At 45.5% G+C, this 15483-nt stretch overlaps 1 protein-coding gene across 2 annotated transcripts in view; it reads right to left on the reverse strand.

Annotated features, from left to right (window-relative positions):
• Positions 1 to 15132, reverse strand: part of UBXN6 (UBX domain protein 6) — a 34753-nt gene extending 19621 nt beyond the window's left edge. For both annotated transcript variants that reach the window (XM_066634937.1, XM_066634936.1), the window contains exons 1-9: positions 14979 to 15132; positions 10580 to 10737; positions 9391 to 9443; positions 7585 to 7716; positions 7360 to 7457; positions 6539 to 6614; positions 5690 to 5774; positions 3241 to 3463; positions 1172 to 1302 (exon numbers count right to left, since the gene is read on the reverse strand). In XM_066634937.1, coding sequence (XP_066491034.1) covers positions 1172 to 1302; positions 3241 to 3463; positions 5690 to 5774; positions 6539 to 6614; positions 7360 to 7457; positions 7585 to 7716; positions 9391 to 9443; positions 10580 to 10737; positions 14979 to 15061 — 1039 coding nt within the window. In that variant the 5' untranslated portion in view covers positions 15062 to 15132. The remainder of the gene's footprint in view (positions 1 to 1171; positions 1303 to 3240; positions 3464 to 5689; positions 5775 to 6538; positions 6615 to 7359; positions 7458 to 7584; positions 7717 to 9390; positions 9444 to 10579; positions 10738 to 14978) is intronic.
• Positions 15133 to 15483: the final 351 nt, after the last annotated feature.

The following is a 15483-nucleotide window of genomic DNA, read 5'->3' on the forward strand; positions in this document are numbered from 1 at the left end:
GTGTGGAGCTCAGCAACCTGAAAATTTGGTGAGTCATCAATGAATGTCTGAAGGATGATTCGCAATGCTGCCCAGCTGCAGGAGGAGTCTGTCCACTGGCATGGACCTATTAGAGGGCACAATGTTGGGGATGATTCCCCATACAACAGCACACGTAGGTAGTGTAGTAACCTGCCAGGGCCAATTCTATAGGTATTGGTGTGACCTAGATGTTTGTACCCCTATTTTAACAGCACCTTCCCATTTAGGGAAGCCCATCCCTCCTAAACTTTTGGTATGTCAAAAACAAAACATGACTTTATTTTAACTCTAAAAAACTTAACTGTCCTTTCCCATACGACTGTTTCACTACTGGATGGAGTGAAATCCAAGACAACCCATCTCCCCAAAATCCACACTTGTCCAAATCCCTTGGCTTCATGGCCAACAAATTCTCTTCTTGCACCCACCACCAAAATGCAACATCCTCTATTGAGCCCTTTCTCAGCTTTCAATTGGAAGGGGGACAGTGGGCCACCACTCATTTTCCAAATCCACTGGTGCACCACATGGCAGCATTGGGAAGGAATATGGTGACCAGGTCTTAAGAGCCAGAAGTCACTGTGAGCCACAGAGAAAAATGCAGAGGTTGACAGGAAAGGGTCAGAAGAAAGAGAGGCAGAACTTGGAAGGTCAGCTACGTGAATACATGAAGCTATTCTATTCCAAATCGGACCACAGCCCAGTACCGTCAACTCCAGTCTACAACAGAACACTACTACCCAAAACATTTCCATCTGGTTATGCAGGGATTAAGCTGCCTTGGTACCTCAAAATTGGGGGGAGGGAGGCTGTATATAAATCTTTTAAATAAATGAAATAAATAAATCAACCAGCAATCATCTGCATGCAAAGCAGCCACTAAGCAGTGACTCCTCCAGCTGGAGCATCTCAGTTGTCTTCATGTGGCGTCAGGACCAGGCCTTTTAAGCAGGGCCCATAGGCAGCTGGTGATGAACTTCAGAAGAAGACCAGGACTCTTCTTGGCAACAAACCTGATGGCTAGTGAGTGCTCCAATGTGGGAGCCCATTTTCTTCTCCCCATGCAGGGTCAACTGCTGCCCAGATTAGGCTTGGTGAGACTAGCTCTGGCACATATCTGTAGCCACCAAGACCTCTGGTTCCCATTTACCTTGTAGGATGTACCCATCAGGGAAGCGAACACGCAAGAGTGTGTAGTTGTATTTCCTCAGCTCCCGTTGCTCTTCTTTTTCCCGCATGGCCTTTGTTCTCAGCATGGAGGCCTTCTCAACAGATTCTGAACTTCAGAGGTTCAGGGAGAAAAGGAATGAAGACCAAAGAGAAGGTAAGCAAACGGGGAAGAGACTAAAATAAAGTTGAATGTTTCACCAACCCCTACCTTGTAGCCAAACATCAAGACAGTGGTTCTCAAATTTCCATGGTCAGTGTGCCTCTTCTTCCCAGTGGCCCCATCTTAGATTGTGTAGGATCTGACATAATCAGAGATGGTGGCGCCCAGGAAAGCCAGGAAGAAGAGGCTGCCAAAGACATCCCATGGCATCCCTGAGTTCACTGCAGTACCCTTAGGTTCCACAGCACACAGTTTGGGAACCACTGCATGAAGGGAAGCATCTTGTCCAAATTAACTCTTCCTCTTCCCTTGGTGCCCTTTGTAGCACTCTGATTACAGGAGTGCATAAATGGCTGCATGGATTATACTTGGATAAGAGGCCTTCAGCCTAAGCATTAAGGGGCTATTTTGAGATCAATGCATTATTCCTCACTTCTGCAGCTCCTGGCCATGCACACTCCAGCCACTCTGCCCTGAGCTTTCCCTCCTCCTCTTTCCCCCCTTTCTTTTCGACTGTTCGCTCTCCCACATCCATCTTCATTTTCTGAGCTATTCCCTCCCACTTCCCATGTCTGGCTGCCTTTTCAAACACCTTATTTCCTGTTTCTTCTACTACCTTTTTTCCTTCAGCCTTCTGATTGTTCCTTCTCATTAGAAACATAAGAACTGCCTTCTTGCCCCTCTCTGAAACCAGGACAGCTCAGAGGGCTTCATTGCTACCAAAGATGTGCCTTAACACTGATCTTATATATGCTGCCTTCAAGATTCAAGAGGATTTTTGTTTAAATAAGCCTTTCTATCCTGAAACGCAAGATGTATTTGTAAAAAGTCTGTTATTCTCTGAAAATTTTTAGCTGCTAGTTTTCAATGGCTGCGTCTATTTTGTAACTCTGATTATTTTTTGTCTATCACTACAAACCAGCTTGAAAAAAATGTTTATTTCACAAATTAGAACATCCATGTTCTAAACAAAATAAGGTGCATAGTATTTTAAACAATTAAGTAGAGGCTAAAACCCCAAAAGCATTTAATAAAGGTTCATTCCACTTCTCTAGGTAGTTGAAACAAAGTGCACCACAAGAAGAATAGTAGTTAAATTTTTTTTTTAAAGCATTTAAAACAAATCAGCAGCTCAACAGCATCTGTCATAATTAGGTGACTATATGAAGCTGCCTTCTTCCAAGTCTGACGATCAATCAGTTCATCTATAGACTGTCTGCTTGCTCTGCCTGACAATGGCTCAGCAAGGTCTCAAAGGCAGAGACTTATCCCAGCTCTGCTACTCCAATTTAAATCAGAGACTCTGCAATGCATTCAGTTAAGATCCTTCCCTACAGCTAGATCAGGGGTGCCCAATCCCCGGCCTGGGGGCCACGTGGCCCTTGGAGACTCCCAATCAGGCCCGCAGGGAGCCCCAGTCTCCAATGAGCCTCTGGCCCTCTGGAGACTTGCTGGAGCCCATGCTGGCTCGATGCAACTGCTTTCAGCATGAGGATGACTGTTCGACCTTTCATCTGAGCTGCGGGATGAGGGCTCCCTCTGCTACTTGCTGTTTCACATCTATGATGCAGTAATGGCAGCAAAGGAAAGGCTGGTCTTGCTTTGTACAAGGCTTTTTATAGGCCTTGAGCTACTGCAAGACCTTCATTCATTCATATAATTTCCATCTCTAATAAATTCATTTATGTAAATGTATTCAAATTTTAAATGTAAATTAATTCCCCCCCAGCCCCCAACGCAGTGTCAGAGAGATGATGAGGCCCTCCTGCCAAAATGTTTGGACACCCCTGAGCTAGATCACCAGAAGCCTACTGCTACCTAAACCCAGTTCCTTCCCCACCTCTGCCCCAGCACAGGACATTTAATTTGTATTCAATGCAGCCACTCACCGGCGTCTCTGCTCTCGTTTTAGCTCCTCAACAGTGAGGTTGAAGAAGTCTGGAGGCAGCTCAAAGTGGGAAGCCTGGGGGGATGGCTTGAAAATGCGCAGCTGGCGATCCAGCTGGTATCTCACTGGCTCACCACCCAGCAGCTTCTCCTTGTGCTCTTTGAGATCATCCACTTTCCCCAGGGCTTCCTCCTTCAGCACATAGAAGTCCTCTGTGTTCTCTTCTGGGGTACAGGGAAAGGGGGCACAGCATTATGAGGACTACTTGGCTTACACTTCTACATAACTATCCACTTGCTCTGTTGCATCCCATGCTAATATTCAGGGCTAGCCAATTCGAGGCCTCAACCATGATCAAATCTAGAGCCACCTCCTCTGCAAGGGCTTTCTGCAACACACAAAACAGCAAACCAATGTGGATTCTAGCAGTTGAACCCTTGAAGTGGTTGACTTCCTGTGAATGGAGGGTTAGACTAGAAAGGGCTTTGGGACCCCCTTGAAAATTGTTCTGTTCTAAAAGCAGGAAACAAAACCACAGAATTGTTCCCCTTTGGGTTGTTATCTATAGAATTCCATCAGTGTGCATGGTGCTTTACAGAGCACAAGGACCCTACCCCAAGGAGCATACAATTTAAAAATTGGTAGAGGAAACAAGTGGAAATAAGGGTAAGACTGGAAAAGAACATACCATTATTCATTCATTCAACCTTTATTGGTATAAACAATATCCACTAAATGGCAGCAATATCAACATCAAAACTTACAATAAACAAAGATAAAACAGCCAAGGTTGCAACCAGTCATTGTTCAGAATCACTATGTGGGGGAGTAGAAATACATAAGAATTTACACCTTGACAACACTGTGAACAAATAACTCGCAACATGTAATGAGCAACATTTATTTCTCCCTTCTAGCAGATACCGAACAGTGTTCATATCCGATCCATGAAAGTTTTCCAGAAATGGGAATAGAAATTGAAGACGTAAATCAATATAGTGGGGGCAATACAATAGTACATGGGTCAAAGATTCAATTGAGGTTAGATTGCAAGAACATGACTGGGGACTCTCCAATGACCTATTAAATTTTGCTCTCAGCATGTTCGTAGGCATGATATTAAGATATGCCATTATTTCAGGTACATGTAGTTAGGCATAGTTACACACAAGTCCTGGGTCTAAGGTATTATGCCAGGGGTTCCCAAACTGTGCACACTCACAGGGGCACCATGGGATGTCCCCAGTGGTGCCTCCTACCTGCAAGATTTGTGTGCTGCCATCTTGGATCTCATTTGACACAATCCAAGATGGCAGCACCTAGCTGAGCTGCGAAGAAGAGGCTGAGAGGGCATTATGACCCAGGTAAATTTGAGAACCACTGGATTATGCCAACGGCTTTATGGAAAAAGATGAGTTCCAAGTAGGAATTTGAAGGAAGCAAGAAAGTTGGCATTGCACTTGTGGGATTGTGCTGCTTGTATGTAAGAAGTGTGCAAATCTATCCTCCTAAACTTCTTCCCATATAGCAATACCTTACTGGCAACCAAAAACTAGATGGGACAGCCATTTCCCATCTAGTTTTTGGTTGCCAGTAGGTCCCAGCAGTATTTTAACAGATCTATGCTCACATTTTGCCCTGCTAAACTCCATGATTTCATGTCCCAAACTAAGCAGATCTAGACAGTACACCCAATTCCACGGGGTTTCATGAGAGATACTGCATGTGCCATTCATTCAGAGCACACACAAGCATTCAGGGCAGAGTGGGGAGATGGTGCAAAAGATATTTTCACACACAGCAACTGCTCTGGAAAGGGAGCAAGGAAGGACAGGAAACTATACAGTAACCAAGAAACTAAAAACTGTTTTGCTGAATGTGCTCAGAGAAAGACTCCTTCCTGCCAGAAGTCCCCAGGACAAACGGTAACAATTTAGACAGTACAGCAAGTCCTCACTTAAAGTTGTTTCATTCAACTTTTTTTGTTTTAAAGTGTTCAGCGGTTCTCAATCTTCTGACCTCTGCATCCTCTGTGGCTGCACATTGTAGGGCTACTGGAAGCTGCTTCCAGGTCATACGGGGCCGTCAACCCACTTTCTTGTGGGTAAGGCATTCTGGGGCGCAACAATGCTTTTCAGTGCGATAGGAAAATGCTCAGTGAGCCCACCAGTTGAGATAGTGTTATTGAGCCCACCTATTGGTTTAAGTAATTTCACTGAAAGTTGCAGTTTCCAAGAACCTACTGACAACTTTAAGCAAGGACTTGCTGTACTTTAGAGCATTCACATAATTCCTCCAGTTGTGATTAGTAACAATTATCATCCATGTGCTGCAGATGAGACTAAGGTTTGCTACTGGCCACCTAGTGACTTTCTGGCAGAAGAGACTTCCAGGTTCACAGTGCAGTCTCTCTGCCACTGTACTTCATGAGCTTATCTAACAAGACTTACCTTGTCCTGGGATGTTCAGGGTCAGCTTTTCAAATCCAACTGCCTGGAAAAAACTGTGCACACCCTCCAGAGAATGGATCCTTTCCTAGAAGACAGACAAATGGATTAACAGTGATTAGTACTTCAAGCTAGTGAGCAAGCTTCCCCCCCCCCCCCACAGATGTGTTATCATCCAGACTGACAAAGAATTCTGAATAACTTGAAAGCTTGTCCACAACTTTGTGACATGTTGATTGATCCTAATAGTCTACCATACTTTGGCTTTGGATGTTTTGTCCTAATGGAACAACACTACCACCTACAATTTGTTTGTCTTTCCAGCTAGACCACCTATTTTCAACCACTGTGCCACAGCACAGCACTGGTGAGCCACAAATGGTCTGCAGGTGTGCCGTTGGAGTTTGGGGAGGGTTACGTATTAGTAGGGCCTTTGGAAAATGTGAGCCTTTTTCAACAGAATGGTGTGCCTTGTCAATTGTCAAAAAACTGATGGTGTGCCTTGACAATTTTAGTACCTTGTCAGTGTGCCATGAGACAAAAAAGATTGAAAATCACTGAGCTAGACTAAGTCTATGTAGTTTGGTATCTTGCTTTCCCACAGGCTAGCCACATGCTTCCAGGATGTTCAGAAGAGGGTCATGAGAGCTACATTCCTCTCTCAGCACTGTCCCCTTAGTACCTTCAGAGTACAATGAACAGAGTTCACTGCTACTGAACATGGAAGTTTAGGCTAGCTATCTCAGCTAACAGCCACTGATAGCTTCTCCCTGTAACACAATTGCAAAAAGTGTGCTTCTGAGGTGAAGATCTTATATCTGACAAGGTTGTCCTCCTTTAAAAGAGACCCACCTGAAACACTTTGTTCTGAAGCTTGATTTTTCGGTACTTCTCGTCTTCTGGATGGAGGTGGATATTATCGAGGTACCTTGACAGGAAAAAAGAACACACTGCACTGTATGCTTCTCAAATGCTTTTGTAAGTCCAATCTGACACATGTTTCCTTGCAAGGATATTGCACTGAGTTCAGTGAGGACTTGTGCCCATGTGATTATAGGATTGCAACTCAAAGTTTGACAGTTTAACTAGTGAATGACTGAAGCTGCTGTATGCTTAACTAGACCATTAGTCCACTCCCCCCCCCCACCTTGTCTGCTCTGATGGGTTGTGGGTCTCCAAAGTGTCAGGCACAGAAAGGTCTTCCCAGCTCTGCTCCACAATAACCTTTTTAACTAGAAATGCCCATAACTGAACCTGGTACTTACTGCACGCGAATTGCCTGCTCTGTCATTGAGCGACAGCCTCTCCAGTTAAGAAGCAGAAAACTACTATCTGTAGATTCACCCCTCAGGAACATATGAAACCAGCTTATCCCAATTCAAACTTCAAGGCAGCTCTCCAAGGTCTTTCCACAAACCTGGCAAACTTTTCAACTGGAGAGATGGAATCTGAACCTTCTCTATGGAAAGCAGATGGTATATCTGAGTTATGGGTTCTCTCCCATAGGAGACAGCCTCAATGAGATGAATGGCACAATCCTAACCAGGTCTACTCAGAATTAAGTCCTATTTAGTTCAATTGGGCTTACTCACAGGAAAGTGTGGTTAGGATTGTAGCCAATGTGAAGTATAGCAAGAATCAAAAGCTTATGGCACAGCCAATGATTCACCTACTTTGCAATGGTCTCCACACCAAGTTTAACCTTCTCCCGATCCTTGTTGAAGGTGTGGATCTCCATGATGGAAGCAGCCACTGGGTCTTTGGAAGCATACTGAGAAGAAAGAGAAGCCCATGAGACTAATCAGCTACCACAATGCTCAGAGGATGGCAGTGGTCTTTAGTGAGGTCTTAGGTGAGGTGCCTCTCCCCTCAAAAACAAAAAAACAAACAACCCTCACCTCAAAGATGGCCTCTCTGATGTGAGCCTCCTTTTGGTCTTTTCGAATGGTGACCCCAGTTAAAGGGCAAATAAAGTAGACACCTGAGACAGACAACATGGATGAGTCTTCTACAACAGTAGACAAGGAATTCTAGAGAGAAAGGAATGTAAAGAATTTAAATTTAAATTTCTAGAGAGAAAGAAATTTAAAGACATTCAGCATGAAGAGGAAAAATGGGACCTTAATTCCCCACTGGGGAATTATGGGTACTGTGCCACAGAGAGCAATTCAGGTCCCATTTTAATACCCTAATGTAATCCTATGTAATTTGGTAATTCTAATGTACCATTCTGTTTAACAATTTACAACTAAGGGGCTCCCCAGAAGCACATCTCTGCCTCTCTTTCAACAGTAACCAGATCCAGAGGGTGTGGTTGTGTTAGTCTGCACCAGAAGACACAACCAAGAGTCCTGCAGCAACGTAAAGACAAACCAGTTCATTGTAATAGAAGGTTTGGTGAACAACAGTCCACTTCATCAGCCTTCAGGGTGGCACATGACTCTTGGTTGCATTTTCTTTTTCAAGGAGTCCCTCTCTCTGAAGAAAGGAAAGGAAAGTGGGGCAGTGGGTAGGTAAACAAGGGGTTTACAGTGACATCTAGGCCGGATTACATTGTACGGAGCTGGCTCTAATGGTGCAGTCCTATGTGAGCTCACTCAGAAGTAAGTCCCAGTGGGTTCAAGTGGAGCTTATATTATGATTAAGAAGGGCTAACAATCTAAAGATATGTAGAATAAGCACCAGCAAACAGCCCCTCCACAAGGATGAACAGGGAGAAAGATGGCACCAGGATGTAGGTCTCTTGTTGTCTTGTGTGCTCCCTCAGGCATCTGGTGGGCCACTGTGAGATACAGGAAGCTGGACTAGATGGGCTTTTGGCCTGAACCAGTGGGGCGCTTCTAATGTTCTTATGACAGTTACTTTCCCCCTATTTAATACAAGAGAATCACTTTTAAAAGTGCCTCTTTACACAGTAAGGAAGGCTTACCCTGTAAGTAGATTTAGGTTCTGGTTTAGGCAAAAACAAAAAAAACCCATCAACTTTAAAAAAAAACACAAAAAACTTTGGGGGTATCAAAAATTCCATTGTTGCACAACTATTTCTAAAACCTAACAAAGACTGACAGGAACTTATAAGATCCCCATCCTGCCCCACCCTCAATTCAGAGCAATGGAGGGGCTAATTCTGTGAACTGGCATCTTTAACTATCAGTCCCCTTCCCCACCGCACATTCATCTGCAGCTCCTTTAGTGCACTCCCACGATTCTCAAACATCCCTATCTCATATATTTTATGTTTTTTACTTCAATTGCTCTAGTAACCTGGTTGAAAAGTGAAGTTTTAACAAATAAATACATTCTTAGCTTAGAAGTAAGGTCAACTTACTACTTGTTGTTCTTGAGATGCATGGATCAAATTAATCCTTATTGTTCCTGCCACAGCATCAGGAATTTAGTCTGCCAGTTGTTCACAAACCACAATATGCCTGTTCAGACCCTGTTTCAAGCCAGGGTGAAGGAAGCTGATCTCCTTGAGTTACTGTACATTACAATCTGAGGCCTCTCAAAGCAATACAATTCAAATAAAATGATCACGTGTTCTCACCAGCTGCTGTGTTTTAAAGTTACAGCAGGCTCAAGTTAAATAAGCAGTTCAGTCTGCAGCTGAGCACCTCATGAAACCAGGAAGTTCTTATTAAGATTTTAGGCCTGTATCCACATCCCTGTACCTCAAACCCAGCAGATCCTTGATGTCTTCCTACCTCAGATGTGCCTTCATCACTGGCAGCTGCTTCAGCCATAAGCTCTTTTTTCACTGGAAAAAAAAGACAGACCATAACAAAGTGACAAGGGAGGTGGACGGGCAAGGTGGAAACAGCAATAGGATATTGAATATTTATATCCTGAGCTGCATGTTGAAATTCTGGGTAAACTGGCATCATCTCTACAGATCCACCAGGCCCCAACAACCTGGATTCCTCTTAAGCTCAACTATATTGTCCCATATATTTGACAATTAGAAGTCCTTATATCCACAGACTCACAGTGGTTCTCAAACTTTGAGGGAGCTTTACTTCCTCAGTAAGTTCTTGTGGGGGAGAGGCTAAAGCAGTGACGCGATCCCCAGGATCGTGCCACTAAGGGTGAGGGTGAGGGGGTGCTTGTGACTTACTTTATGAAGACAGGGCTGCAGCAGGCTGCAAGAGGTGCGGGGAGCCCTCTGCAGCTCTCTGCAGCACTCGCCAAGGCTTGGAATGTTTGGAGAAAGCGGGCGCAACGCACATCCTGCAAAACAGAAGTGCTTTGCACCCACTTTCTCCAAATGTTCCAAGCCTCGGGGAGCGCTGCAGAGAGCTGCACAGGGCTCCCCGCACCTCCTGCAACCTGCTGCAGCCCTGTCTTCATAAAGTCACAAGCACTCCCCCTTGTCCCCCCAGTACAGGCGCAATCTTGGGGATCACTTTCCTGCCTCTCCCCTTCCCCTGCCCCTTAAAGGGACGAGGGAACCATTACATGAACTGGTGGGTCACGATCCACCAGTCTGAGAACCACTGTCATAGAGGATAAGGCCATAAACCAGGCAGTGGCTTGAAGATTGGGCCTGGGAGTAGTAGTCTAAATTTCAAGATCAGCCTGGTCCCCACTACTGATTAGAGAATGGAGCAGCTGCTTCTTCCTCCACCTGAAACAACTCTGCTCCAAACACCAGTTGCTGAGAGAACAAAGAAGTGAGTAGAGGAATCTTATAGACTCTGTTACTGCTCAGAGGACTAAGGGGATGCTGGGTTGTATTATTTTGTTGTGTTGTATGTAAAGCATGCCTCCACGCCAAAATCAACAACGACTCAAAACACAAAAGGATAAAACTACCCTGTGCTTTTTTGGCATTTCCATGGAATCGTGGCCACCACACAGCCCAGTTCACATTCTTCACTGGGAATTCTCTCTTACCCTGACTTCTGATGGCATCTTGGGATGATGGGACCCGAGGTTTGGGCTTTTGCTCCAGCCGAGCCAGGGCTGCTGCTGCCGCCATCTGGGCTTCATTTGTTGGTCCTTGGCGACTCTTGGGGGGGTCAGCTTTGGGTTTCTCTTTGGGAGCTTTTTCCCTGGTGGAGAAGAGACAAAAGCACAAAGAAGCTTGAAAGCTGAGCCCTGACAACTCAGAGCTCTAGCAGAGAACATGAGTGCTGGTCAGATTGGCAACAAAGAATGCCATCATAGAATCAGGAATCAGATGATACTCATTACTGGGCAGGAATACCACATAGCCCAGCAAATCGCATCCACTAGCAACTGGGGGGTTGATAGTTCCCCTTGACCACCATCAGCATCTCCTGTAACTGACAAAACCTGCTTTTAACATTCCACCAGACTCCATCAGGGTCGCAGAAGACTGCCACAGCTAAGAATGCAGGTGGAGGCCCAGCCCTTAACAAACTATGTCCCTGGTTCTTTTCCAGGGGCAATGGCAGCATCTCTTGCAGCAATGCTGCTGCCCCCTTGTGCCATTTCTTCCCAGCAGCTGCCAGGCCCAAAATGAAGCCAACGGCTACGGCAGCCACCCCTTGCAAGCAACAGTAATCACATCCCAGGCTGCCCAGTTCTCATGAGTGTGCTGGCACCATTCTGGACATTCCACTGGCTCCTCTGGTGAATAAGCTAGATTGAAGATGCTGCAACCCCCCAATATGAGACTTCATTAATCCATTGGGGTTGCGACCCACAGTTTGAAGATCACTGACAGAGAAACAAAAACCCAAGTTCTGCGTCTGTCTGCAAGCATCATAACATCAACTGTGGTTTACGTGAAGGTTTAGTAATTGCTTTAACATAAAAAAAGTCCCCAAAGGAAGAAATCATCCAAAGAGGCAATGACAAGACCATCTGAAAAGCACAAAAAATGTAAGATTATATGAAACTAAGATGAGGAGCAGCATTCACCCTGTCCACCACACCACCCACATACCTATTCTGCATCCTGTGATGGATTTTAATTGGAACTCACTTCGAGAGCCAGACTAGGCTGAAAAGCGGATACTAAAGACTAGCTGCATGTGCTAGTTGAAAGAACCAGAGCCAGGAAGAATAACTACCCATTTACAGAGTACTTTAAGAGCATCTAAAGTGTTTCACTTATATTGTTTCAATTATCCTCACAGCAACCCTGTTAAGGTAGGTCAGTATTATCACTATATTGCAAATGAGAAAGGTGGCTGTAAGAGACTTCCCCAAGGCTAGATAGGGGTCAGGATTTGAACCCAGAACTTCTTCGCAAGCTCAGCTTCTTTGCCACTGCACCAGCACTGCAAAGATGGCCTACAAACAGCTGGATCATATAACTGACTAGAGGGGAGGCAACCATGAACTTCATCCTAAGCAATGCACTAGACAAGCGTGTTGAACTGACCAAGGACAATGCAAGTGGAAAATGGCCAAAAAAGTACAAGATAGTCACATTTGACTTCAACAGAGGAAACTTCTAAAATACAGGTGTGCACCACGTAACAACGGGGATACCTTCTCCAATCCCCATTGTTATGTGATTAGGTCATTAAGTGAACATTCAGTCCAATCCATTGCCTTTGTTGTGTAAACAGACACTCCTGCCAGAAACTAGCTGGCTGCACAGGCTACTGGAAACAGATTGCCTCTTCTTTACATTAAGAGCCTCTCTGCTGTGTAAACAGACACTCTGCTGCAGGCTGTGGGAGACATGATTGCTTCATTAAAAGCATCTTTATTGTGCATTGACCACCATAATATATGCCGTCCATCATTAAGCAGCGCATGCCTGTATTAGGCAGTTGAACATGAAGGTCATGTCACTTCAGGATGTTTAGAGATTATTTAATAAACATAACAGAAGTTCAACTAGAATGAATACTGTCCATTAGGAAAGGTAACAACATGTCCAAGTAGATGCCAGCATAGTTCACAAGCAGAGACAAGGAACCTATAAAAGGCAACACAGCTTCCTTTAAAACAGAAATGGAAGACTAACCTGAATAAAAAGGAATTCTGAAAAGACAACTACTGTAAGCTTTCCTGCCTAGTCACCTGCAGCCAAGTATTAATCATCATAGACAACCAGGCAAGTTGCAATTTACTTGAAATAATCACATAGTCTTTTCCCTCTTTCCTAGCATCACTCCTCTCATGTCTATTTTAGGTTGAAACCCCTCAGTGCAAGGGCCTGTCTTCTCTTTTACTGTTCAGCATCTTGTAAGTTCATAGTGCTATACAAATAAACAGTAATGTCAGTCTGGCAGTCAAAATGAGCTGCAACTGGAGTTTACAATCCAAAACTAACTCTCAATATCATCAGATCAGGCTAGGTCTGACACACACACACACACACACACACACACACGCACCTATTTAACTAAGAAAGTTACAAACCTGTTCATATAGACAAAGCAAACCATGGAACACCACCCCGCAATAAGCAAAGATAGATGTTTTGAAGGGGGGGTCCGTATACTGTGGGGGGGGGCGTGTTTAAGTCATTCTGGCAAATCCAGGCTAAGCAAAGAAGTCAAGAAGTATGACCCCTTTCCAGCCACCTCTGGCCCCCACAGTGTCATAGCACTCTCACACAACATCACAAAGGGGCCCGTGATCATTCACTGCAAGGAGAGGCCTATCCAAACCAGTTCAACTTCATATTCCTATCACCCCAAAAATCCAACTAGACTCAAGTTTGGGAGAAGCACTGAGGAAATTTAGCGTTCAATTGCTTTTTCAAACATCCTTTTCCCAACTCTTGAGGAAATCTTTATTCTAATTGTCACTTGGTCTTAACGATCGTTATTCAATCTGATGTAATTTAAGCTTCATACAAGTCATCTTGAGAGCCTCAGCTAGGTGCTAGAAAACTAGCTGCATGATCTCCAGGAAATAACAATGAAAGATTTCACAAAACTGGAAGTAGTGTTTGCCTGAGCAATGAAATCATGCTGAGAAGGCAAGAAAATTCTCAACAGGTCAAAATCTGGTTTGCATTGGGAGTAAAGGACTTCAATTTCAAGGTCTGATAGTTCCACTTTAAAAAGGTACTGCTTTTGTCCCCCTAATCAACCCTTCCATTTTTTCATCTTTCTTGACAACTCTGCTTTCTTAGTGATGTCATTCCACACACTACCAATTTCACCTCCCCGCATCACTTCTTCTATATTCCTCCTTCACAATCCTTCCTTATCCAAAGCATTCCTTTCCTCCCTTTCCACAGTCATCATTTTATGGATAGCCAAAGCAATGCACTTGTTAGCATTGGACTAAGAATTCCAACTTAAACCATGGAACTCACTGAAATATCAGGGCACAATCCTAACCAGGTCTACTCAGAAGTAAGTCCTATTTTGTTCAATGGGGCTTACTCTCAGGAAAGTGTGGTTAGGATTGCAGCCTCAGTCACTTCACTCAGCATAACTATCTCTCAGGACACTGGAAGGGAGAAGTTCTCTGTGGAAGAAAGACGTTTGCACATCATGCTGAACTCCTTGGAGGAAGGGTAGGATAAAAATAAAAACAATCACCATTTATACAGCACCCTCAACAGGTACAGCACTTTCCAAAAAATGAGATGGCAGGTTTCTGCCACATTCAGTCCTGCCCTATAGTTCCATCTTTTGTATGCTCCCTCACAATTCCCACCTAGCCCACACCAAATCTAGTCCCATTTCACTGCCAATCGCTCACTCCACCAAATATCATCCATCTTTTGTTCCTCTATCCTTTAGGACATCCCGATTTCTCCAACTGATATTTCACCCTAGAGACAAAGAGGGTTTGCATGGGCAACCCAAGTGCTTTTGCTGACTCTCTTCACGAGGGGTGCCGCTTTCTCCAGGCAAAGCAGGTGCTCTACCACTAAGCAACAGGCTTCATCTTGGGCCCCTCCTGTCATCACAGTTATCATTATAGCTATTCTAAGAGTTATATTAAACACCATCCCTGTGTGTGGCTCCCAGCAGGGACATGTGGTGTGGCAGGTGAGGCAGAGCCTCCCCGCTGGGGTCCTTCAAGTGCTGCTGCCCTGTGAGGCACCCAAGCACCCACAACCCATGCGCAAATGCACACAGCGTCGGCACTTTTTGAAGGACACCAGTGGGGAGGCTCTGCCTCCCCTCCCACCGCACGCCCCTGTTGAGTGCCACACAGAGGGATGGTTTCTGAAGGACTCAGGTGGGGAGGCTCTGCCTCACCCGCCTCCCCAGCACCCTGCAGACCTGCACCCCTTCCCCAGAGGTCCATCCTTGTCCCTCACCAGCAATGAACCTCCCTGTGGACCCCCTCCCCATTTAGTCCCCCAGTAGCCCCCTCTTCTTATGCCTCCCCCCACAGGCACCTAGGCGCCTCGCTGAGCTTCTGTCCTGGCCCAGCCGCCTTGAACTGAAGGTCCGCCTTGATCTCCTGGAAGAATTTCTTCATGGCGGCGACCCCCGTTCTCCCCCCTCCCGAAACCAAAACAAACCGCCCTCCTTTCCGGCGGCGCTGGTTGGAAAGCAGGAAACAGCGCTGCAAGTGGGTCATCTGTCACGAGACGTCGTCTACGTCGCCGTAGCAGACGCGGCAGCGGCCATTTTGGTTGAGGGCAAGAAGCGGGCAAGGCTGGAGTCCCAACATGGCTCAGCCTTCAAGTTCTTGCTGGTTGTCTTGCTGCCAGGCACTCCTCGTGTCCATGAGCAGGAGGGCCCTTTCCCAGCCCTGGGCGAGTGAGTCCTATCCAACTTCCCAGCTCCAGCGTAGCCACAGTGCAGCCCTATGGCAAGGGCCCACACGTTCCCCATACCTTAAGGAGGCCCCAGTGACTGCCCCTCTGCCACAGGATGCAGCGCACACCTCCCTGACGC

The sequence above is a fragment of the Tiliqua scincoides genome, chromosome 8, assembly GCF_035046505.1.
Source record: "Tiliqua scincoides isolate rTilSci1 chromosome 8, rTilSci1.hap2, whole genome shotgun sequence".
Lineage (NCBI taxonomy): Eukaryota > Metazoa > Chordata > Lepidosauria > Squamata > Scincidae > Tiliqua > Tiliqua scincoides.